Below are 27324 nucleotides of genomic sequence, written 5' to 3' on the forward strand. Positions count from 1 at the left end.
TAAGATATATCATGTTTTTATTATAGAAATACATTATAGCATAGAAAACATCCTGTTGCAAAAAAAAAAAAAAAATGTCTGAATGCAGATCAATGATGTGTGATGAGAATTTATATGTATATAAGAATAAAATGAGCATGACCTCAAGAGGAACATGAAGACTCAAGATGGAGGGGTTTCTCTGTCTCCACACGGCAGAACGATCGCTGGTTGGAGTCCCGGCTGAGCCAGCAGCTCTTTCTGTGTGGAGTTTGCAGTTTGGGTTTCCTCCATGTGCTCCAGTTTCCCCACAATCCAAACACAGGACGCTCGGACACTGATGACTGAGGCTTCAAGTGGAGTAAATATTTAAATATGGCAGTGGAGTCGTCTGTGTATTTGTGTGTCACGGTCTTACAAGTGAATATGCTTTTGACTGAAATGTGGAAGTCTGAGGTTTGTACAAACTGGGGTGTAGTTATCAGATTGTGTTTATAGCTGTGAGAAAAGTAAATGTCTTCATAAACTGTGTTATCAATTCTATAAGAAAGGCATATAAATGAATACATTTTTGGTTTTGATTGGTTTTCTTTTGCAACATCATGGCATCCTCTTTTAGACTCCTAACATCATTACAAGTGAATATTCTCAATTCTCAGTGCAAACATGTTTATTTTAAGACATTAAACTACTAAGGTGTATAATTAATTAACAGACCTTGTTTTTGCATGGTACCATACATGTACTTTTATTCATTTAAAAGTGTTTTTACAGCTGAACATTAAAGAAAAGCATCCCTTCACAACACCAGATGTGCTTTAATGATTTGTTTGTGTTCTGAACTAATACATTCATGTCCCCTGTACTGCCTTTCTCACTGCAGGTAATGTGTTTTAGTAGACGACCCTATTATATTGCTCTGTTGAGACACATTTGCTCCTGAGGGAAAACCATGAGCTGAGGCTACAGCTGGAATCATGAATTTTTCCAGGGACCTGTATTTATTATGCATGAATGATTTTAAATGTCTTTTAAGGGTAGTCATTTGGGTGAAACTCTTGTCACATTCAGCACAGTGATACATCTTCACTTCGCTGTGAACAACCTCGTGGACTTTCAGCAGTGACGCCTGACTAAAAGCTTTTCCACACTGAGGACAGACGAAAGGCTTCTCACCGGAGTGAGTTTTTAAGTGAAGGTTAAAGTTTTGCTTCTGTGTAAAACATTTCCCACACTGCGAGCATGTAAAAGGCTTCTCTTCAGTGTGAGTTCTCATGTGCATCCCAAGGCTTCCTTTCTGTCTGTAACTCTTCCCACATTGACTGCATGTGTAAGGCTTCTCTCCAGTGTGGATTCTTACGTGTTCTGTAAGAGATCCGCTTTGTTTAAACCCTATTCCACAGTAACTGCATGTGAAAGGTCTTTCTCCAGTGTGAATCCTTGTGTGATCCCTAAGGCTTCCTTTACATGTGAAACTCTTTCCACACTGAGGGCAGGTGCAGGATGGCCTTTTAGCTCTTGATCTTTGAGTTATTTTCTGTGAAACATTCTTTTTGGTCTTTGAGCTACTAGAAGATTTTCCTCTAGTTGTGATATTCTGAGATTTCTGATGTTCATCATCTTCACTCAGTTCTTCACTTTCCACTTCACTCAGTTCTTCACTTTCCACTTCACTCAGTTCTTCACTTTCCACTTCACTTTCCTCTTCCACTTTAATCAAATCTGAAAGGAACAAATTAAATTAAAATTTTTAGAATTTCAATTCAATTGACAATGAAGATGAAATTAGTGACCCCAGCTTGCAGTTTGAAATTATCTAATATCGCATGTGATTCTTCAAGGTTTGTAAATTCAAGTGATGCGGTTCTCCGGTCTGAAAACTCTTAATATTATATTGCCTTTAGCTAAATATGTTGGTCACTTAGAAGACTGAAACCAGTTTCATCTTAACCGCTTGATTTGTGATTTGTGAACGCCGATAGCCCAGAATGTAAAAAAGTAGGCATTTTTCATACTTAACTTTTATTTCTAACAGGGAAGTTATGCATTCAGGAAAGGGTTAACTGACAAAAATTGTACTGTAAAAGATCTCACAAATAAGAATATGAAGTTATGGACTGGGAAGAGTTAACTGGACAAAACCATACTTTAAAAGTGTTTGAGAAATCAGAATAGTTAAGTTGTGGACTCACAATTTCAGAGGGCACTAATTAAATCAATCAATTAATCAAGTTAATAAATGGTTTTATAAATTGGGGAGATGACCACACAACATTGTCACCTGAACACATTCCAACAATGAATCCAAAAATGTATGAGGAAATCATGAACTATAAACCTCAAGGCACATACCCACTTGGCATAAAAAGACCATAAATGTGTCATTCACAGACGTTCCTCCAAATTCCAAATTGATGGTAAGTAATCTATTCTAAATTATAATTATTCTAGACAGTGGAGATAACTCCACAGACAGGCGATACACCAAGACTTGATACAAACAAAAAGCCCATACTTCTCCATGGACTATAGCCTTCTTATAATTGACTTGCCTGCAACTAGAACATCAAAAATAACCTATCCTGACTTCCGGTGGTGTTAAGAGAGCGAGATGGACGTGTAGTGGTGTGTGCCTCACAGTCGAGTTTAGAAAAATACCTCCGATCACTAGAAAAAAAACATTAAAATCATCTAAACTCGAGTATGAGAGGACGGAGAATGCAAAGAAGTCATAAGAACGACAAGTAGATGAATAAGTAAATGGTAAATGGACTGCATTTATATAGCGCTTTCACAGGCCTATGGCCACCAAAGCGCTTTACATAGCCTCACATTCACCCATTCACTCACTCATTCATACACCGACGGATAAGAATCAAGTAAACTCGGATGTGGATACTAGGCATGGCGAAGATGGCATTGAAGAAGCAGCCTCAGGTAATGCTACTAACGCTAAAGTTACTGTTAACCAAAACACTCTGCTCGAAAGTCTGGCGCTGCTATCCAAAGAGCTAATGGACTTCAAGCAAGATATGAGATAGGACCTGGGAGAATTTAAAAATGATGTCATGTAAACTATGAAGGATGACCTTGTTGAATTGTTGCGAGAGTTGCAGAGTCAACATGCAAATATTACAGAGGCTCAAACTCGGATAGCGGACCTGGAATTAGCCTGCTTGGATACACTGATAACAGTCATGAAACGAAACTCGGAGATGCAGGACAAGATAGTGGATTTGGAGTGTCGCTCTAGAAGAAATAATATCCAAATTTATGGTGTACCAGAAGTAAAAGGGGAAATCGGTCACTGACTTTGTAAGTGAACTATTGAAACTTATTCAAAGAGTTTACTTTGATAACAACTATGCAGCTGATATCGTCGAAAAGCGCAAAGCATACGGGTCAATCAAAGCAGCCCTGAAAGAGAGGGGGATCCGATTCCAGACACCCAATACGAAGATGCGAGTGCCCTGGGACTCAGGACTGCGGATCTATGGGAGTGCGGAAGAAGCGGCCCAGGACCTGATTAAACATGGATTTCAGATGACGATGACCACGTCGAAGAGGAACGCTGCAAGAGCTGTAGAGGAACGTCTGAATGAGCTGTTACCGTGGAAACACACCAACACTTCGGACAGAGCAGCTCAACGCGCAAGAGAGAGGCTTACAGAGTTTAGAAGAGACCAGCCACTACATAGTTAGAAAGATAAGGTTTCCGGTTCCGCTAGCGAGAGGATGGCAGCTTAATTTGTTAGCTCCCGAAGGTGTCTTAAAAATATTCCCCTAAGTTACTCTTTTTGCTAATAACTGGGAATTTTTGTCAAGATGGAAAGGGGGGGGGTTTCTACCAGAAGTAGGAAAACCGCAAATTTGGTTGAGGACGAGACCACTTTGAGCCATGGTGACCGAGGCTACACCCCGGAGATAAGCCCTCAGGGCGGCGACACACCTGAGCCCAGCCTGCAACGCATCCTGGATGAACTACGTGAATTTAGAAAAGATAATAACGTGCAGCTGGCGGACGTTAAACAAGAAATACAAGGCGTGAACGACAGACTGGATGAAGCGGAGGGAAGAATAGAGGAAACAGAGACGGTGCTACAAGCGGCATCAATGCTAATTAAGAGGCTATCCCAACGCAAAGCTAAATTGGAAGCTAGGCTGATAGACCAGGAGGGTCGTGCACGTATGGAGAATCTGCGGATTTACGGTATACCCGAAAATAACGAAGGGGCCGATAGGATTCCTTTTCTGGATAATTTGTTTAAAAAAGCACTAGACCTTTCTGAAGACCGGGATCTGGGAATTGGAACGAGCACATCGAGCACTGACTCAAAAGCCGGACAGTGCGCAAGAGAAGCCCCTCTCTATCGTGGTGAAGTTTAGGAGCTACCGCACAAAAGAGGAGGTTCTCCGGAAAGCATGGCAGAAAAAAGAAGTATTCTGTGATGAAATGCGTTTCTTTGTTGACCATGACTTTCCAGTTGAAGTGCTAAAAAAACGCAACGAGTACGCAGGTGCCAAATAAATACTGAAAAAAAATGAACGTATCAGGTTTCAGACCCCATATCCAGCGGAGATGTGAGTGTTTTATGATGATGGCACCCGTCTCTACCAGGACGCAGCAGAAACGACGAGAGCTATGGCAGCTATCGGAGCGGAGCGGCGACCAAGAGCTCGGTGCAACAGGGGACAATACACAGAAAAGCCATCACGCACGATTCAAGGAAAAGCTCCAGGGATTCAGAAGACTACCTATTGAGGACTGATGCTTCAAGGTCACCTCATAAAGTCAGATAACTTTTACTAGAGGTATGAGTGACTTGTCCCTTTTTATTTACTTTTACAATTGGGCTGATTTTTTTGCCAACCAAACAGATCTCGGTCCCCATTGACTACCATAGTATATTTTTTTTCCTACTATGAAAGTGAATGGGGACCGAGATCTGTTGATTACAAACGTTCTTCCAAATATCTTCCTTTGTGTTCAGCAGAACAAAGAAACTCATACAGGTTTGGAACAACTTGAGGGTGAGTAAACAATGATAGAATTTTCATTTTTGGGTGAACTATCCCTTTAAATAACAAGTACTTTGGGTGTCTTGCTCATTTTATTTATTTTCATATAAAAGCAACAGAACTAGTTTATTAGCAACACTGTGCACGAGCGTGAATCCCACGATATCCATCTTTGATCTCACAGGTGTCAGATCCACTATGAGAAGAGAGAACTGTCCGGCTTGCCTGCACTTTTCTCACTCCTCCTCTCACTGCAGCGCCTACTCTCGACTACACTTCAGGCGAGGCAAGGCGCATCTCAAACAAGCCTATAGTTTTGACAGTTAGTTTGACCTTTTAACCCTCCTAGTCCATGGTTTTGATGAATGGTTTAATGTTTGAAGACAGTGTCAAGAAGGGTTATACAGGATGTGTGTCACAGGAGCGCATTGGGGGTGCTCGGGCACTGTGGAAGTTTATCTCACACAAAAATATTCTATCCTTTAAAATAAATATCTTACTAAAAATCTACTGCACCATTTAATTCAGTTTAGATAAAAAATAAAATCATCTAACATGTTTAGAGAGCTGAAGAAACATACAGCTTATGAATGAGATTGCAGTTGTAATACAAAAGACTGTTTTTCCTGAATGCCTCTCAAGCCTAAATGGTGTGTGTGCGTGCATGTGCGTGTGTGTGTGCGTCTCACATGCAAGCATCGGCATCGCGCTCCCTCCCACCCTCCACATTTGAGCTCTGACATCTGTCACATGCATCATCCACATTCCTGAGGTAACAGTGAGAAAGAGGTGTCCTAATAATGTTGTATATATCAGACTAACTAAAGTTGAAAAACATTCTGTTCTTTAAAAGTGTATAAATGAAATGTTTATAATATAAAATCTATAATATAAAATCACAGAGTGGTTCTCTCTCACAGCACCGGCTGTCGGTCTCTGACTCAGAGGGCTGTATTCAGTGATCAGGATGAGACATTGTGAATGTTGTGTTGAATTTATTTCAAAGTATAATCTTAAAAGTTTAAATTATATCTTTTAAAAATAAAATATGTTTTAAATTAAATTCAATAAATTATTAAAAGTCTTAATAAAAAACAAATATTCTACAATGATGGTCTGTGGAAAAACCTGACTTGAACTCAAAGTATATTTTTATTTATCATGGGTATGTAAAATAATTTGAAGCGTCACAAGTCATCTCACACCTGTGAAATGTTCAATAATTCCTTAAACTGTATCTGTGAGAAAATGACCACATAGGCCTATCTTCAGAGAGAGAGAGAGAGAGAGAGAGAGAGAGAGAGAGAGAGAGAGAGAGAGAGCAACAATGAAAACATTTAGAAACTGTGAACCCTCAGGCTGGCCCATTGATAGGCTGCTTATAAGGTCTGCTTATTTTAACCCTTCTCGACACCGGCTTCAAACATTAAACCATTCATCAAAACCATCTGTCAAAACCACATGATCGAGGGCTAGGAGGGTCAAGGGTTAATCCCTGACCCCTATACCGGAAGGTCAACCTGTCAATCAAAAAGGCCATTAATCATTTTGACATTTGCTGGGTCTTAGTACTCGTAAGGGGCGCCAAACCCATGATAATAGAAGAACCCTACATATTATTGAACATGTTAAGCATAAAGGCCTCATTATACTTCTGCGTCGGACATACGCCGGAGCCTATACGCCGTAGGCAACGTGTTGGTTTTAATTTATACTTCTGTGTCGTTGTCCGCGTTGACGCGCACCTAGGGAGCATGTGAAACCCCGAGGGAGGGGTTCTGGCAGACCAATCACAGCGCTTGTGTCCGCGTAGAATTGACGCGTTGTTACATTTTTGGAGAGGTGCACGTCAGGGTACGCCGTAGGGTACACGCGCTACACACAGCCTACGACGTAGCTACGGCGGCAGTTCGACGCAGAAGTATAAAACAGGCTTAACAATACCAGTGCAGCCTCAAGTCTTGACGCTGAAAAGGCATTTGACTGCGTTAATTAGGCACTTCTTTACCAGACACTTAAGAAATTTGGATTGAATAAGAAAGCTGTTCAATGCATTAAAGGGATAGTTCACTTTGAAATTAATTTTTGATATGTTTTAGCTTACCTCAAGGGCATCCAAGATGTAGGTGTCTTTGTTTCCGCAGTAGTTTCAATTTTGATATTTTTAGGTCAAACCGTTCTTGTCTGTCAGTCATATAATGCAGGTCGATGGTCACTGTCTCAAAACTCAAGCACAGAGTCCAAATTAAACAATTCCCCATCGTCCAAATGAAACAATTCCCCATCATAAGTACACATTGATGGCCTAAGACACGAAACGAGCGGTTTGTGTGAGAAAACGAACAGTATTTATATCGTTGTTATCTCTTGAAAACAGCACATGTCCAAATGATCTGACGGCGCGGGCGGGTATAGATATATACATAGATGTCGCCTTGGCTACTGCAGTTCATTGGAACGAAACCATAGCCAAGGCGACATCTATGTATACATCTATACCCGCCCGCGCCGTCAGATCATTTGGACGTGTGCTGTGCTATCTTGGACGATGGGGAATTGTTTTAATTTGGACTCTGTGCTTGTGTTTTGAGACAGTGACCATAGACCTGCATTATATGACTGACAGACAAGAACGGTTTGACCTAAAAATATCAAAATTGAAACTACTGCGGAAACAAAGACACCTACATCTTGGATGCCCTTGAGGTAAGCTAAAACATATCAAAAATTAATTTCAAAGTGAACTATCCCTTTAAGACACTTTATCAAAAGCCGACTGCAAGGATAAAAATTAATGGTAGTCCAACTGATAGTATGCACTTGGACAGATCTACCTTAGAACATGGGATAAAGCTATCTCTAGGTTAATATGGAGTGGTCAAAGGCCAAGAATCAAGTATGAAACTTTACAGCTTGGAAAACATGAAGGAGGTATGGCTCTACCAAATCTTGAGGAATACTTTGGTGTAGCTACAGTATATCATGTGCTGTTCTGTCTGAGCCTGGGTTCTCCATTCTGTCCCTGATGGAGTTTTGGTTCCTCGCCACTGTTGCCTTGGCTTTCGGCTTGCTTAGTTGGGGACATTTAATATTCAACAATATTGTTGATCTGCCTTATTATGGGTGGACGATGATGCAATTTTCTTCTAGAAAAAAACTGTGTTGTATTATTTTCATGTTATCACTGTGAAACTGCTTTGATACAATCTGTACTGTAAAAAGCGCTGCATAAATAAAGGTGACTTGACTTGACTTGCTGTATTCTGGTAATATGAAAGGAAACATTGTGTCGAGAGAAGAGCGATACCTGTTTAAAATGATCTTTATTCGCCATTACAAAAAGATGGTACAAGCCGGATCCACCAACACGAGACGAATGGCTGAAACTAGTGTCTGAAATAAGTGTTTCACATAGAGATACACAAACAACACGGCAAATTAACAAGACCGCGGCAGCACAAGCGCACCCGCCAAAAAACAACCTACAGTCTTACAAACTTACAAACCGCAGGGCTGCCAACTCTCACGAGTGAGTCTCACGCAATCCTCACTTTTTACACCACACACTCATTTTCTCACGCAGAGAAAAATCGGCTCTCAAATTCTCAGCTCTCAGATTCTGTCGATTTAATCACGAAATTCAAACAATAAACACCGTTTTGGCGCTTGACAGATCGCTGACAGAGTTCAAGCGGCACGTGAACCGATCATCTGTTACTCTTTACTAACGCTACTAGTTAATTGTAGGCTAAATAACCACGAATGATCAATAGGTCATTTGAAAGATAAGGTTCAACTTCCCGAAATGAAATAAAATCGATCGATCTGTGTTTTTCAACTGCGGAAAGAGGTCTATAATAACAGCTGGAGAACAATATGTCACGTAACATTACATTTATACCTCTGGAAAGCTCATTTAATGACCGTAGCACGTTAGTTGGACTTTAAAATGCGGTAGAGAGGAGTATTTTTGCTAAATATGATAACTATATTACATATTTATTATATTTTTACCTATATCATTAAAATATTATAATGTTACTATAAAAAAACGCATTATACTTAATTTGAGATGTTATTTTTAACCTTTAATAATAATACCAGCTGACAGGGCTTTAGATTAACATGTATCTACTGTACGTAGTATTTATCCAAAGGTATATTGATACTGAATCAAGATCAGAATCAAATCACAAGAATTGAACTGAAATTGTGAAAGCAATAATAAAAACAGTAGCCAGTCATTACCAGTCATTGTACCATGTAAACATTGTGTTGTCACTAAACTTAAAATTCTGGTTAGTTATCAAATGTTTTGACAATCATTATACACTTTATTGTGATGTACATTTTGATTTTCACGTTCCCCCCTAATCCCAATCCACCCATTTCACGTTATGTTACATTTTCACTGTTTACAAAGGCAGGGCCTGCCATGATGCCATCTTGTGTTTTTGGCTTGTTGCTTCTGATTGCACTTTAACCCCAAGGGGGAAATCCAAATCAAATCCCAGAAGGGAAAATCAAACAAAATAAAGTTAAAACTTGTTTTGAACAATTTCTTTGTCATCTGCAGATTGATTTTAAGTAAGGGAAGCAAAATAAATCTATTTAAATTAGGGATGTCAACGATTAATCGACGATCGATTAATTGTCGATAATACATTTAATCGATACAACTTATCGATCATCGATTAAGCAGGTCTTCATGCGTGTGCGTGCTGCTCAACCGCGAAACATGTAAAGCGAGCACGCCGGAGTTATTTGGGACCGTTTTACACCTTCATCATGACTATAAGTTTGCGTGTGCATTCACAACCTTTTGTTTTGTGCAAATGTAAGTTGTAATACTGTTTATTTTGTGTATGCCTATCTATATCTGATTTATCTCATATTGGATGCATTTGGTTAAGAATTAACTCAGACGGCAGTGCACGACTAATACTGACTAATATTACATAACATTATAAAGAGAACAATATTGTAATAAAACATTGTGAATTATTTGGGTTTAGTTGCCGTGTCGCGTTGCTCCAGGAAGAGCGCGTCCACAACATGAGCAGTTCTGAATGAATGGCACGTAACTTAGTTCAAGTTCACTAGAGCATGAATTTGCGTCATTTTGTGCAGATATAATTTGTAATATTATGTTTATTTTTAATATATCTGATTAATCTCATATAGGATGTGTTTCTTTTAGATAAATAACGTGCTAGCTCAGTGCTTCAGTTTAACGGTAGCAGATTCATTCAGCGCGTGCAGTTGTTCCAGGAAGAGCGCGTCCACAACTGTCACACATTCACATCCGCATATGAGGCGGCGTTGGTGACACGTTGCATTAGTAGTTATAACTTATATTTGATTATTAGATAATTAATTTAATTATCAATCACATCGAAACATTTTACAATCTAACTAGCCCTTTATTTATATTTAAAACCATTCTCATTGATTTGGTGAGGAACATAGCATTTTTAGCAGCATTTGCAGACCCTGTCATGCTGTTGGCCATAGCCACTGCAGTAGACGCATATCGCAGTATTAAGGCTAACGATTAATTGATCGTTAATTTAAATGATGATCAATCATGGGAATTTGTGAAAATTGACATCCCTAATTTAAATCGTAAATCGGATTTTTTTGTTAAAAAAATAAAAAAATAAAAATCGGGGATTTTTTTTTAGGCCATATCGCCCAGCCCTAGTCCACAGATGTGCATGGGTTTAGAGACTGGTATTTCATGAGTTCACATAATGTAAAAGTATTTATTGTGCTATTTTGATTCTGAGGTGGATACGCCTCTGGAACTGCTGGGCATGGATTTAGTGGGGAAAGTCACCAAAACCAACCAGGGAAATGAGTACATCTTGTGTCCTCGTTGACTATTCATAATAGTAGTGATGATACACCACCTGTCAAAAAATTATTGATTGACATGTGACCCCGCCCCTTTTGGCATAGGATCAAAGGGATGGATCAAAGGGACCTTTGACTCGGGTAGCCCTTGATCATGTGGTATTGACAGAAAGTTTTGATCGTTTGAAGACACTGTTATAATAATAATTCATGGTATGACAGTTAGTTTTGAAGCCTTTTGAAGCCTTTTGAACCTTGGTGTTGACAGAAAGGGTGTGTTTTTGAAGTTGGTAGGCTATCACAGGATCCTACTACATATTCCTGAGCGTATCCGGGCTGTGATGTGAAACTGATAAGGAAAAGCTGTGGAAGTTTATCTCACACAAATGTTGAAAAACCATTCAGTTCTTTTAAAAGAATATAAAATAGCTTAATAAAACCTCACACAAAAAGTTTAAATAAAAAAAATTGCAATGAGTCTCTCAAAGCATCACCGTCTCAAAACATAGGGAGCGCGCGTCGTCTGTCTGTCTGTGTGTGTGTGTGTGTGGAGATCAGACATCAAAGGAGACGTGCGTGTGTGTGTGTGTGTGTGTGTGTGTGTGTCACGGCCGGATTCCCCTCTGACATCTGAAACGTGCTGTTCAGACACTGTGATTAAACAACGTCATACAAAAAAAAAAAAACATTCTATCCTTTAAAATACTTATCGTGCTAATTTAACTATGGTTGAAAAACATTCGGTTCTTTTTAAAAGTATATAATATAAATATCTTATTGATCCAATTCTTTCAGTTTTAGATAAGCAAAACAATAAAATTCATCTACATAAAACATTCTATTCTTTAAAAATTATATAAATAATTTAGGGCTGGTCGATATATCGATATATTTTTTAAATGCGATATAGAATTAGACCATATCGCATATATCGATATAGTTCAAATTTGCGCTGTGATCCTTGCTCCCCGCTCCTCCTTTTCCACTTTGCGTGTGTGTTTAGAGCATGTTATGTTATGAGAGGCGAATCATGACTACTTGAGAAAACCCAGCACAATAGGAACTACTGCGAACTAATAGGAAAAATATTTCACCTCAGAAAAACGGACTTTCTTGTCCTGTCAGCCGTTATCCTGTTCTCGTAGCGAACACTCTTCAATTGCGCGCGCTGTGTTTCGCCTCACTGTATGGGCAATTCTTAGACTATGGGCACTTTCCTGTCCTTTGATCATATTTTATAAAAAACATTTAATTGTGAAAAATTCACACTTTCATAGTTAAATTTACAGTGAAAGTACTTTAGGAACTTTTTACCGGTAGTCTACGATGATTTGTTCACCTTTTTAAACATCATTATACATGCAAATATTGCTGTTTTGTGCTTGTCCCACACCCAGACTTCTGACCTTCAATAATGTAAAAGAAGTGTAAAAAATATATTTATCTATTTTTATTTTTTTTAAATATGACTGAATAAAGTTTCAGTAAAATAATCAAAACATAATTGAGGTATTTAAGTTCAGACAACTATTAATGTGATTTTATATACAAAATATAGTTGTCCCACAGTATTGCCGTCATTTCCACCACAACGCTGTAATGTCCCTTTAAAAAGTTTTTTTGAAAGATTGTTTGAGTAGTTTCTATGGAGATGAACAATGACATCACAGCACATGTCTGACATGGAGGAGATTTTACATTTCTTCAGCAACTTGGAGAAGAAAACTCAAGGTAAATATTGCTTGAAATGAAAGTATTTTTATTGTATGTCATTTCCAAATATGGCGTAACATCAAATGAGTTTGTAAATAAATTGATTTTTTAACACAAATAGATGTATTTTGCATGCATGCAATGCTAACTACCAATTCATAGCTAATCTGTAATACTAGCTTGGATTTTTTTTTTACAAAATACTGTAGGATTATCATTTCCACCACATTACCTTCTTGGGTGGAAATGACAATGGTGAGGTGGAAATGACATTTAGTGCAATTCATAGATTGAGTGGCTACATATGAATATTTTATTTATTGAAATGTACAACGCTAATGTATTTATTCAAATATATATTTGTTGAAATACCTTTTCATCTATTTTTAAGATGTCGCGGAAGTCAACTGGAGAAAGGCCTCAGTCCTATAGGGACAGACTAAAAGAGGACCCTGTCAAATATGAAGAGCGACTGAAGAGAGACATAAAGAAAAAAGAAAGAGGGGTTGTAAAGCCAATTGCAGATTTGTCAAAGCGAAGTTTAGCTTACGCTACGGGAACCCTATGTAAAGCGCCGTGCGTGCTGAGGTTCCAACACTTATGTCCCAGTAGCCCGGGGCTCATGTATAAGTGGAACGGTCACAAAGGCCGAACAGGGCGGGACGACCCGGTGTTATGAGATCGGTGCATACACATATATATACAGTTAAGGCAGTATATCAACCTTGAAACTGCATAAGCCCACAGGACGTTGCAGCATATCAATAGTCTAATCAAACTGAGTTGGGTAGACAGTGTTGATATGGCATAATCAGACTGAGAAAAGCCTGGCCTGTAAGGCGGGTACTTCTAGGTTATAAAACCTTACAAATGTAGACAGTGTCATGTCATGAGGTGATACCCCACTTGTCCATGCCCACGACGAGGCCATACCTCTAGTCGAGTGGGCCCTAAACCCCAAGGGGCAATCCAGGCCCTTGGAGGCATAGGCTGACGCAATAGCATCCACTATCCATCTGGACAGGGTTTCGAGATGGGCAGCCCTTTGACGCGGCCCCCGAACGAAACGAAAAGCTGCTCTGTTTGCCTAAAGGCAGCAGAGCGTTGCACATAAATCCTTAAAGCCCTCACTGAGCAAAGGAGGTTCACCCCAGCCTCACTGGCAGATGCAGGGAGTGCCGAAAGGGAAATAACTTGTGCTCTGAATGGAGTCGCAAGCACCTTCGGGACGTAACCATGCCTTGGTTTGAGGATAACCTTAGAGTCATTAGACCCAAATTCCAGGCACGCAGACCTCACTGAGAGCGCATGCAGATCGCCCACTCGCTTTACTGAGGCTAGCACCAGCAGAAAAGCGGTTTTGAAGGACAGGTACTTTAGCTCCACCGCGTGTAATGGTTCGAATGGTCCACCTTTCATGGCCTCTAGGACTGTGGAAAGGTCCCAAGCTGGAACCGAGGGTGGCCGAGAAGGGTTCAGCCTCCTAGCACCCCTGAGGAAACGGATTATGAGGTCATTCATTCCCAGCTATTGGCCGTTCACAGGCTTCGTAAAAGCCACTATAGCCGCCACATACACCTTGAGCGTGGATGGGGTTCTCCCGCTGTCCAGCAGCTCTTGTAGGAAAGAAAGCACACCAACCTCCATATTATCTCTCTCTCTCTCTCTCTCTCTCTCTCTCTCTCTCTCTCTCATACACACACAGCCCTTGTGATCTAGGTGCTGTACAGTTCATGTTATATGATAATTGATATGGTATAGTTTAAGGTGTCTTTTAAATGTCCTTTTCAGAACTGTGTTCATCTAAGAGACCGATTAGAATTTTACAATACCAAACTAACTCACATACAGCGTGTGCATGCTCAAGATGCTTTATAGTTCATGTTACAATGCATTGACATGACTAAAGTTTAGGAGTTTTTTTAATTATTCCAAAATTCAGAACAGTGTTCATCTAACCAGTCAGAATGTTACATTTTTACAATTACAATTTATGCGTAACTTACATTTTTCATGTGACTATTTGTAGTTAAAGTTGTTTACAGTAAGACTGTAACTGTTCATCTGGTTATGGAAGCAAACAGACTAATGACTAATGATTTGTTAAATGGGTTTCAAATAAATGTTTTCTGTTTTTCTACACGGACGTCCATTCATTGTCATTTCCACCACCTCATCACTTTTTAAAAAAATATGTACAAAATTCAAATCACTCATTAAAAAGTTCTGCATAGTTTATGAGATAATGTTCCACTTAATGTAATAACACAAGTAGTTATTTTTCTGAAATGTATCTAACCAATGCAATATTATATTTCAGGTTGTGGTGGATGTAAGCTTTGTGTTTGGGCCTCTTGACAATTAATTTACTTAATCCACAAATCTATGGTAATTGCAATATAGGTATAAATTGGTAAAACTATGTGTGAAAGTGATCTTACACTGTTAAGAAATTATGTATATCATAATAATTTTAAATAATAATCAAATATTTACATGTGATGGAAATGACATTTGTTCAGTGCGGATCGAAAAATATGTCAAAAAACACCAATTTGTCTTATAATGTAAGTGAGTTCTCTTATTGATCATTAAACTAGACTAGTTATATTTAACTGTTGGACTGTGACAAATTTTGATTTGAACACTTTTTTCCCCTCTAGTTCACAAGGCCAAAAGTGCCTGTAGTTGAAGAACCACCCGTATATAAAGTGCAAAAGAAACTACGAGCACGCAACGCCGTTACGTGGTAATTTTCACGAAATAAAAGTAATGCAGGGATGATTTTCATTCTGTTCACCAGGAGCAGTTTCCATGTTTCATTATCAGTTCTTGTTAGTATTGTGTATCACCATGGTAACTGCCGTTTCCATATTAACGAAAATATATATAACGAAATATATTTGGAATATATTCCAAAATGCCACTTTATTTTTCTTTGTGTTATTATATTTTTAAATGACTAGTGGCTCATACCAACATTGTATTAACAAAAACTAGTTTGGGACTGCAATTTAATAGCTTTAGCAAAGGCCTAATGTTTATCTATTAGTACTAGTCTTTACTATTAGTCATATTCTTACAATTTATTTTAAGTAAAGGGGAAAAGTACTTGTGTGTGTGTGTGTGTGTTAAATTGTGTAAACGTGTTATAATTTGCCTATATATACGTATATGTATGTATGTATGTATGTATGTATGTATGTATGTATATGTAGGAAAATTATAACATGTTTACACAAGATTTGTTTATATGTATTCAATGTAAACTTTGATAATCATAATCAATAAATCGCAATTACAATTCCAAGGGAATAGTCGGCAATTTCATAGTCGTGCAGCCCTAAGGTGAAGAAACCTGTTTATTATTTATTCATTTGATTTTGCAACTGTTCACTGAAATAGCCGGTTTGACTTTGACTGAACATTTGTTCTCAGTTTGCGGAAAAAAATATCGGGATATATATCGTATATCAATATTCAGCCTAAATATATCGGGATATGACTTTTGGTCCATATCGCCCAGCCCTAAAATAATTGCTTATAATATAAAATGTATAATATAAAATCACAGAGTGGTTCTCTCTCTCTCTCTCTCAGCTCCGTCTGTCGGTCTCTGACTCAGAGGGTTTATTCAGCGATCTGAATGAGATCTTAGGGCTAAAATTATTTCAAAGTTTAAATTATATCTTTTTTAAATGTTTTAAATTAAATAAATTATTAAAAGTTGTAAAACAAAAGACAGTTTTTTCCTTCATGCCTCTCCAGCGCACCACCAGCCTATGCGCGCGCCCTCCGCATGTGGTAGGAAGGTCAAGGGTTAATCCCTGACCCCTATACCGGAAGGTCAACCTGTCAATCAAAAAGGTCATTAATAATTTTGACATAAGCCCCATCATAATTACTACTGATATGGACACTGAACCTGTAATAAAAGCAACACGGCGAGTGAAACGCAAACATGATGAAAATGAATATGAACATACTCCAGACCCAGAGCAGGAATATATGACAGACTATTTTAATGTGATAGTGGACCAGGCCCTCACTGCTCTCCATACCCGCTTTAAACAAATGCAGGAGTTGAGCATACTACGAGAGATAATCCCAAAGGGAACAACTACAGCAATAAAAACACTGCGTTACCTCAAAGGGATTGAAGGAACTTTCCCTAACTGTGAGATTGCGCTCAGGATCCGACTGACTTTTCCAGTAACAGTAGGCATCGGGCGAGCGAAGCTTTTCAAAGTGAAAAGTAATTAAAAACTATTAGCGCACCTCCATGTCACAGGAGAGACTGTGCGGGCTCGCCCTGCTATCCACTGAAAAGGACATTGCATCAAAACTGGATTATAAAGATCTTATTGCTGAGTTTGCGGCCATGAAGGCAAGGAAAGTGACTCTGACGTGATCAGTTTCTGCGTCATTTACGCACGGTGAGTCCATCTCATTTATTAGGGTTACAGTGTTTAAAATAATTAGTTGTGTATAGTTGTAATGAATTAATGTATATTATGAATGAAAAGTGTCCTAATCTATTTGTTTAAACTGTCATGATGACAAAAATAAAGTGACTGAGCTGACTTGATGTAAAGCCACTCGCTGCACAGTTAATGCTTTTCCCTCTGAAATAAAGAGCAAAAAGTCATCGCTGAGACTATGTGCATGATTATGCTGTATTATCCTACTCGATAAAAACGTATTGCAGCGAGATTATGCGTGCAGTAGAACTAGAACAGCTACGTCCGTGTGACTGTTATACATGCGCAATTGAGCATCCACATCAAAGAGCAGGGCCTCGCACTGGGCCTCGCACTGGGCCTCGCACAGGGCCTCCCACTGGGCCTCGCACAGGGCCTCGCACTGGGCCTCCCACTGGGCCTCGCACTGGGCCTCCCACTGGGCCTCGCACTGGGCCTCGCACTGGGCCTCGCACTGGGCCTCCCACTGGGCCTCCCACTGGGCCTCGCATTGGGCCTCGCACAGGGCCTCCCACTGGGCCTCGCACAGGGCCTCCCACTGGGCCTCGCACTGGGCCTCCCACTGGGCCTCGCACTGGGCCTCGCACTGGGCCTCCCACTGGGCCTCGCACTGGGCCTCGCACTGGGCCTCACACAGGGCCTCGCACAGGGCCTCGCACTGGGCCTCGCACAGGGCCTCCCACAGGGCCTCGCACTGGGCCTCGCACAGGGCCTCGCACTGGGCCTCGCACAGGGCCTCCCACAGGGCCTCGCACTGGGCCTCGCACAGGGCCTCCCACAGGGCCTCGCACTGGGCCTCGCACTGGGCCTCGCACCCCCCCACCTGCGACGGCACTGAGAGTAATATCTGCTTTATACCAGCAGCTGATGGAGAGGAAGAGGGACATACAACATCATATGTCAAGCAGAAGAGGGAAAAAGAGTATGAATATTTCTGGGGAAGACTGGTTACATGTATGGAATACACAACAATCTACCACATCCTTGTGTATATGGAGGGAATTCTGTTGGAAAAATGTAATAAAATGTTTCATTACACCTAAAATTAAGAGCAAATTTCTGTCAGTGCCCCAACCATGTTGGAGACCGTGTGGAGCGGTAAATGTGAACCACTCGCATGTCTTTTGGCTCTGCCCTGTCATTACAGTTTTGGGAGGATGTTCACTTGGTTATTGTTAAAATCCTGGGTCATGATATACCTGTATAATGTACAGTGCTGTATTCTGGTAATATGAAAGGAAACATTGTGTCGAGAGAAGAGCGATACCTGTTTAACATTCTCTTAGCAACTTGTAAAAAGGCCATTACAAGAAGATGGTACAAGCCAGACCCACCAACACGAGATGAATGGCTGAAACTAGTGTCTGTAATAAGTGTAGTGGAATGGCTGATACGATAAGAGTTCAAGAGGATCAATGTGCAGATAACTGGGGAAACGGCCTGTATTTACATCTCAACCACAGGACGAGGTCTGAAGTACTGATGCATCACTCAACTAATTGTAATGTTAAGGCATTCCAGATTGTTCATGGGTTTTTGTTAGTTGGTTTGTTTGTTTTATTATTTTTGTCATTTGTATGTGATAAAACTATAAAAATAAAGTATAATATAATAAATAGTTTAAATTAGCCTATTATTTTCCTTGGGCCTTCAGAACCTCCTTGCATGTTATTTTATAGATTTCACTAACAATAAAGCTATTTCAATAAATGGCCAACTTTACTACATCTCCTCAAAAATACGGTATGGGTTTGAGGAAAAAAGTGGTTGTTGGACAAAAAGAAGCCAACCAAATATCCACAGAGTTCCCTGCCGGCCCCTACGAAGCACACGGCGGGACGGGAACAACAAAGCTGGCCAGTTCAGCGAGGTTCTACTGGCCTGGAATGGGGGTGGACATCGATAAATGCGTACATACTAAATTATTCCCTTTTAACTTTGCTGTGAAACACACAAATGGATTATGTTCTGAAATGCATTTCTCATGAGCTTATTTCTGAACATCAGGTTTTGCCGTGTGCCTGATGCCAATTTAGCAGGAGCCCAAGTACATCCCAATATGTGTAAGCTTGTCCACAGATGTGCATGGGTTTAGAGACTGGTATTTCATGAGTTCACATAATGTAAATGTATTTATTGTGCTATTTTGATTCTAAGGTGGATACGCCTCTGGAACTGCTGGGCATGGATTTAGTGGGAAAGTCACCAAAACCATCCGGGGAAATTAGTACATCTGTGTCCTGGTTGACTGTAATACAAAGGGTCCGAGGCATATGCAATTCCACATAAATCTGCAGATGTTGTCTCGCGCTGCATTATTACTTTTTTCTACAGGTTTGGAGCACCAAAGAGAATACTCACTGACCAAGAGCACTTAGTTTGTAAGCCAGGTTTGTAGTTTGTTGAATGAACTGAATTCAATATGCACAAGAATGTAAAGGTTTCGTAATCGAATGTAATCGATTTTTCGATTAATTGTTTTTTAAAACGCGGTCGATTCAAAATCGATTCTCAAAGGCCACGAATTGATTTTTTTCCATATTTATTTCCGCAAGCATTGAACATAAGATTAACGTTAATCTAATTACTAGTGTTCTCCACTAGATGTCAGCCTCTTATTTGCCTTGCACGATGTTACCAAGAAGAGAGGCGAACCTGTCATTCATTCATTCAGTGCTTAAAATGCCGGCTTCAGGTGTGCTGTCGACGTTGATGCCACTTTCACATAAAAAGTCAGAGGTATGGAAGCATTTTAGATAAGCTTTTCAAGCTGCGCTGAAACTTCCGGCCATCTCTCAGTTGCTAGGTCGAGTTAGGTGCATAGTGACATTCTTTAACATGAGCGCTAATGCTAACAACGTTTTCAAAGAAAACTTGCCCCGTCGCAGACTTAAAATGTACGTGGTGACCAGGTGGAACAGTGTGCTGGAGTGGACATGCTCGACAGATTTTAGGAGCAGCAACCGGCAATCTCAGCCGCACTTCTTTCTCCTGAAGTCCGCCGGAGCGAAAATAAGGATCTTTGCACTCTGACAGAGGCGGATATAACTGTGCCCGAGAACATCGTGAAAGCCTGCAACTCTGGCGATGTCCGGGGGGAACTCCGCTACCCTCTCTATTATCGCACAGCTCCTTGATGAGATGCGCTCGACCGCCAGTGATTCGACCGTCATTAAATATATAAAATGTAAACATTTGTGTGAATGTTACAACAGATTACATTATTGTTAATTGTAAGTTTGTGTATGTTGAAGCCGTAAGGTAATTTAAATGTGATTGTCTAATCTTTAAAGATCTGCAAATCTAAAAGTACTAAAAATAAATAAATAACACTATCTGCTTATTTGTTGCACTATTATTATGTTCTGTAACTCTGACTGCATGTGCTGAAAAATAGAAATAATATTTCATAAAAACCTTTAATATTGCCAAAGAAGTAAGGTAACACAAGCATAAAAATGGTAGGCCTACATGCAGTCTTTAAATAAATGCAGAAATATAAAAATCATTAAGCCGTCATGTTTGTGTATTCATAAAGTCAAAGGGTGTTCTGTAATGCACTCTAAGTTTAAATGTTAGAAAAGGAAATCTGATCTTCAAAAGGTGTCAGTATTGAGGTGTCATTTTGGGATTCATCTTTCTTTCACGCGTTCTCCAAGAACAACAGGATGGGGGACAGCTCCCGCAGGAAGAGGACGCTTTAGCTTATCAGCACAATTACTGGATAAGAGTAGGCTGTATAAAATGTAACTTCCTGGCTCTTTTGTTTTGACCCCTGACTTTTCCTGAAGACACTGGTATAAACATCTAATTATACTGATCTTACAGCCTGGTCCCTGGTGAAGTGTCAGAATGGGCACAATTAGACCTCCTAATTTCACCGATAGTAAGTTCACTTCAACACACGTTTAAACCTACCTTTAAAATACTTGATAATTTAACGTCTTATTTCAAACAAAACAAACTATTATACACTATTTTATGTTTTATTTGTGGACGTGACTGTGTAATCTGAAAACAATTCACTCTAACATATTTCTTCGGTGCAGAAAAATTCCACGATCGGCTATTTATACACTCCTGAGAGACTATCAGACATTTGGATTCTTAACTCATATAATGTGGTGTTTAAAAGGTTAAAACTTACTTTTAGAAATAGTTAAATAAATTTAATCTTGTTTCACGTTTAAAACTTACTTTTAAATGCATATACTTAATAAAATTAACACCTTATTTCACATATCTGTTATTTATATGCTTTTTAATTTGTCTATGCTATTTCTTAATTTCATTCCTCTGTTTTTATTCTCCCACAGACATTATGGAAGCTGCATTGTCATCTGAGAAACAAATCCATGACAGATTTCTTCATGTTCATAATTTCCTCATTCTGTGGACATTATCCCCATATAATAAAAACACCCCTGCAAAACATTCACTTCCATGTCACGCCAACCATATTGAAGTCATAAAACACACAGCCATAAACCCCCCACCAGAACCACACACGGGGCAAATTTCACATACCACCTGTTGCTCATAAAACTCCATATAAGGACTTCCTGCCATAAAAAAAATCATAAATCAAGGGTCATAAATCATTTTGACACAACCTCCCTCATATGAACTAATAAGCCAGTATTAGTTGTCCTACATCGTTCATAGGCTTGCATGTGACAGCTAATTCTGTAAGATTTTATGATTATTTTATCTTAAAAATGAAATAACCCGATCCTGTTTGATCTAGGAATGCGACTGTTCTGACTTTTTTCAGCATACATTTTTCATCTTGCATCAAAATTGTATTGTATTTATTCTGCCTGATTTATTTAGCCTGACTCCACCCACTGGCAATATCTGAAAAATGCTAGAAAAGTGGGCAGATCCCAGTGGAGATAGAGGGGAGGAACCGTGAGCGGGGGGACGTGCACCTGACCTGAGACCTGCTGTCAGACTGTCTAAAATGGAGAGTGACTCACAGGGTCGCGAGACGACGTAAAGTACATGCATCTGATGAGTTTTATCGAGTTGATGTCAACAGCGCTCTCTATAGGCATATATTATTCATATTTTGCCGCTATGTGAAAAAATCCAGCAAAATGCGCCGGCGCGTTTGTCGACCCCAGAGGATTAACTTTAGCCTAACCATAAATTGTGATTATGTATATGATCACTCACATCAAGACGCCGCTGCGGTGGTGGAGTCCATGCAGGAGGAGCAGCATTTGGCACTGCGTCGCTGTTCAGCGCGAGCTGTGTGGAGAAACCCATTTCCACCTCTATTGTGTTGGAGAAGCAATCCCGCGTAAAATGCTGGTTTCACACTCACGGTCTTCCAGGCCAAGTGCATGCAACCACTGGTGTCTAATCTCCAAGTCTGCTGGAAAGCTATGCAGTCCAGCAGTGCTGTTGCAACCAGCAACACTACACCTACATAGCCTCCTGACCACTGTACTAAATACAGATAAATCTACGCTAGCTCATCCAACGGCGTGGTGAGCTGGAACCTGCTTACGTCACCTGCCACCGCTTACGTCACGTACCACCGCAAACATCCAATAGGAAAATTCAACTGCAATAGCCTCCGTTCAACCTGAAGAGGGCAGCACTCAGACGTTTTTACACCATATATTGTAGAATTAAAACACTTTATACCCAAATGTCAAAAAAGTTATTTGAATCAATGAACAGCACTAATAAAGCCCCATTCTTACAGATCATTATCTAAAAAAAAGTTGGTTTAGGGTTTAGTTACCCTTTAACATAATTGTATGCATTTGAAAATTAGAGATGGGTTCTGTAATGTGCCCAAGTGTACCTAAAATAAAAGAGTTTAATATACAGGTTTGTGGCTCTTCATTTCTTTTTATTAATTATCCACTTAATAGACTTATGATCACTGTTCTTTTTTATAAATATAGTATTTGTATTAAATCTATATTCATTGAGTTGAATCGAGAATCGAGTATAGAAAATCGAATCGAGAAATCGAAAATTTAATCGAAATCGAATCGATTTGAGAGCTTGTGAATCGAAATCGAATCGAATTGGAACATCTGAATCGATACCCAGCCCTAGAATGCAATATTCAGGGAAATAGTGGTGTAATCCGAATAAAATGTGCGTTTCTCTCTATAGGCGCGTTCACTACATTTGGACATATTTGTGTAATTATATTTATTAAATGTGTAGAATACTTTCCAAACCGTTACATAGTATTATAAATGTTACATATAGTATTATAAATTCAGACATTCATGATATATAGCCTATATAAAAAATAAAAACATTAATAACTTTTAAAAATGGAGTGAAGACGGATCAGTTTTCCCGTGAGCGGGAATGGAAGACCCGGAGTGGATCAGAGCGGAGTGATTACAGAGCGCTTAGCGTGCAGAGAGGAACGTGCTTCGGCTCCACTCCAGGCTTTATCACATCCCCCTCAGCAGGGTGAATACACCTCGTCTTTCCCTAATCAAAGCTTCGTTTTCTCAGTGTGGACGGAAGGACAAAACAGAGAGAAAAATATACGTTTTCAAACGAAAACGTATTTGAGAAATGTAAGCATATTTACTGAATTTAAGACATAAGGACAGGCGGGAACCCTGCAATTGACGGAGAACTTTAAACACACTCGCGCTCTCTCTCTCTCTCTCTCTCACACACACACACAGTTATACTCGCAGTTACAGTCACTATCGCTACTGAAGAAAGATCACGAACCTCTTTGTTCCTCAGTGTCTTCATCTCTCACTCCTTCACTCATGTCTTCACACTCCTCTTTAATAAGCTCCATCATCATCTCAGCAGGAGACTCGCCCTTCTTCTCCAGTGTGTGTGTGTGTGTGTGTGTGTGTGTGTGTGTGTGTGGTGATCAGGAGGATCTGTGTTTATATCGACGAACTGAAGCTCTGATGAATGTACACTGTTCGTGCTTAAGTGTGTGGAATGTTTATGACGGCCATCAATCAAACACTGCTCTGTAATCTCTGTGTTAGAGGAGCGTTGGTATGACAGAGAGAGAGAGAGAGTGAGTGTGTGTGTGTGTGTGTGCTGATGGGGGAGGAACCAAGACTAGTCCTTTACCCGCGCGTGTGTGTGTGTGTGTGTGTGTGAGAGAGAGAGAGAGATAATGTGAGCTCATGGGGGAGGAAACCAGTCCTTTCCCCGTGTGTGTGTGAGAGAGATAGAGATAGAGAGAGAGAGTGAGTGTGTGTGTGTGCTCATGGGGGAGGAAACCAGTCCTTTCCCTGTGTGTGTGTGTGTGTGTGAGATACAGAGAGTGTGTGTGTGTGTGTGTGTGCTCATGGGGGAGGAAACCAGTCCTTTCCCTGTGTGTGTGTGTGTGTGTGTGTGTGTGTGTGTGTGTGTGAGAGATAGAGAGAGAGAGTGAGTGTGTGTGTGTGTGCTCATGGGGGAGGAAACCAGTCCTTTCCCCGTGTGTGTGTGCTCATGGGGGAGGAAACCAGTCCTTTCCCTGTGTGTGTGAGAGAGAGAGAGAGAGAGAGAGAGAGAGTGTGTGTGCTCATGGGAAACCAGTCCTTTCCCCGTGTGTGTGTGTGAGAGAGAGAGAGAGAGTGTGTGCTGATGGGGGAGGAAAACAAGGCTGTGTTCGAAACCGCATACTCAATGAGTAGGTACTTAATTTCAATAAGTACTTACTTAACGAGCGCTAAAAGAACTACTTTATAGCCAAATCTCGTTGAGTATGGATGCGATCCGGACATCATGCGCCATGTTGACGTTATCATGTGACCTATGACGTTATCACAAGCGCAACAATGTAAAAGTTATGAGCAACAGGTGCACCGACATCTGCATCAGTACAGCCGAACCAGAACGGGTTTCATCAGCGTCTGCAATGGTTGGCATGTCTGCAGTAGTTAGACGAGTGTGTGCACACAGGAGACGGGCAGCTGCTCGAAGAAGACTGATGAGTTTATACTCAAACAAAGCCAGTATTACTACTGAAAAAATGAAGATTACCCCAGAATGAATTGCATTACTAGCCCACCCCAACACTTATGCACAATAATAATGACTAATGCTGACCAACACTTAATTATATAAAATGTTCTTTATGAAAATGATATATTTTGGTAAAACAAGCAAACTGCTGTATTGTCATATGACATCACTATGCATGAATACACACTAGACAAATGCAGCTGATGTGAATACATACATTTTTATTCAAGCAATGATTAATGCATGAATTCATGAAATGAATATATTGTATTTACTGACAACAAACATGAATAAAAATAAGTAAATTAATAAATAAAAGATATCATCAATACATATACAAGTCAATACCACATGAAACATCTTTATTCAAGCTTATTGTTGTAACAAACTATCATGTATTTCCAGGCGGTGAACCCCACATCTCACTGCCATCTCAGCAGAGCTGTTCCCATTCTGCGGCTCTATCCTGATGAAGCGGCTGACCACCCTGCCCACCTTCGCCTGTCTCTGCCGTCCATCACGTCCCTGATCGCTGCAGTCAGACTGGGATCTGACCACGGATGGGAACGGGACATCGAGGTCCTTGTGTTCCTGCACTGGCTGGCCCATCAGCATCTGACAGGGTGGTGTCGCAGAGCTTCCAGATCCCCAAGACCTCTCAGGCTGGTCCAGGGTCAGTGTCCCTGTAATAAATGCATTTAGTCACTTTGGATAAAAACATCTGCCAAATGCATAAATGTGATTGATTTTTGTAAAGCTTGTTTGAAACGCTCAAAGCTGCTTATTTCGTCAAGGTATTACTATAAAACAAAATGCATGCATACATTTACTACAATTTCTCTCTGGTGGGTGAAAGGGTTAGTTCACCTCAACATATAAACACAGCCATTATTTACTTGCTTTCATGCTGTTAGATCCCTCTGGTTTTTATTGTTTAAACACAAAAGGGGATTTTTGTCAAGTTTGTTCTGCTGGTTTCATACAATATCAGTCGCTGGAGCCCAACTTTCAGTCCTGGCATTATCTGATGAAGCTTTTGAAGCTTCTGAAACATGAAGGGGAGGAAATAATGACTGGATTATTTGCTTGGGTTCGCTAACCCTCCCAGCAGGCACAGTACGTCAGTGTGACGTCAGGAAGACGCTGGACTCCAACCAGTCAGACCTCATATTTTGGTTGGAAATGAAAGTCGGGTCGACGTCTAAACCCAACGTTTGTTTGGCGTCAAGCTCCAACGTCAGAGAGATGTTGAATTCTGGTTGGAATAAGCACTGCACAAAAACTGCATGTCAGCACATTAAACCAGTGAAGATCTCAGCAGAGGAGGAGTAAACACCTCCACACACAGCATTACCAGCTTCACTCATTACTGACCAGATTTACTTTAATTTATTTCCGTTTAATGAAATCAATAGTTGTATTTTAAAGTCACCGGGATGGTGGTTAGCGTTTGCTTTAGTTGGACCCTTGCCTTTTTAGTATAACATTTCTCTGGCTGCTATAATTGTGTGTTTATAAAGCACATTTATTGTGGCAAAAAAGCCCAGAGAAAATGAGATCAGGAGATGTTGGCTGTTTATTAATGGTGAAATCATCATGCCTGAATCCCTGATCTTATTCAGAGTCTAATGGGTTGATTATATTGGACTTGTGTTTTTAATGTTGTTTATAATAGAAGCCAATTAATTTGACAGCATGAGAGCAATGTTGTTTGTCAAATAATATAAAGGATTTTTAAAACATTTAGTGCATTAAACTTTTTCCTCTACATTATTACTTAGAGCAGTGGATCTCAGCCTCTCCTGCAGGGACTCCCTGACAGGCCATGTTTCTGGTTTAACCCTGAAGTGGCACACCTGATTCAGCTAATGAGTAGTTTTTAGGAATTAGTCAACTACTTATTAAGCCTTTAATTAACTGAATCAGGTGTGCCATTTCAGGGTTAAATCATAAACCCTGCAGGAGAGGCTGAGAACCACTGACTTAGAGTATGACTCTCAACAATGGTGAAAATCAATGAAATGCTTCATGCTGCAGTGCATGCTGGGTACCACCAATCAAAACTCACCCATATCGCCCAGCATGCATTGCGGCATTACTAAATTATGCAGCTGGATTTTTTGTAGCTTGTTTTATGCTCAGAGTTGATCTGATTATCTGGATATTTTGTTTGATTGTCACCATTGTTGAGATTCATATGCTGTTTCTTGATGTCTGTGTGTGTCTAAGTACTGCCATAGATGAAAGGTGTTTGTGCACTAAATAGTTTTAAAAACCAAGTATATTTTTTGATAAACAACACTGCTAG

General features: G+C 40.0%; 1 protein-coding gene and 1 long non-coding RNA gene across 2 annotated transcripts in view; one reads left to right on the top strand and one right to left on the bottom strand.

Moving 5' to 3' along the window:
* Positions 1-24222, bottom strand: LOC311291910 (uncharacterized protein). Its single transcript, XM_084411265.1, has 2 exons — positions 23772-24222; positions 1-1701 (listed from the first exon to the last, which is right to left on the bottom strand). The coding sequence occupies exons 1-2, from the start codon at positions 23848-23850 to the stop codon at positions 854-856; spliced, it is 927 nt and encodes a 308-aa protein (XP_084267391.1). The 5' UTR covers positions 23851-24222; the 3' UTR covers positions 1-853.
* Positions 23275-27324, top strand: part of LOC311291916 — a 10890-nt gene continuing 6840 nt past the window's right edge. Inside the window, exons 1-2 of the long non-coding RNA XR_014627629.1 lie at positions 23275-23608; positions 25422-25689. This is a non-coding gene — a long non-coding RNA (uncharacterized lncRNA). The remainder of the gene's footprint in view (positions 23609-25421; positions 25690-27324) is intronic.

The sequence above is a fragment of the Rutilus rutilus genome (assembly GCF_951802725.1).
Source record: "Rutilus rutilus genome assembly, chromosome: 6".
In the NCBI taxonomy this organism is placed as follows: Eukaryota; Metazoa; Chordata; class Actinopteri; order Cypriniformes; family Leuciscidae; genus Rutilus; species Rutilus rutilus.

Bases quoted from the DNA above. Each gene is read 5' to 3' on its own strand.
- LOC311291910 (XM_084411265.1), bottom strand. From the start codon at position 23,850: ATGATGATGGAGCTTATTAAAGAGGAGTGTGAAGACATGAGTGAAGGA. The intron at 1,702-23,771 runs GTTCGTGATCTT...TGTTCCTTTCAG, and splicing joins AGACACTGAGGAACAAAGAG to ATTTGATTAAAGTGGAAGAG.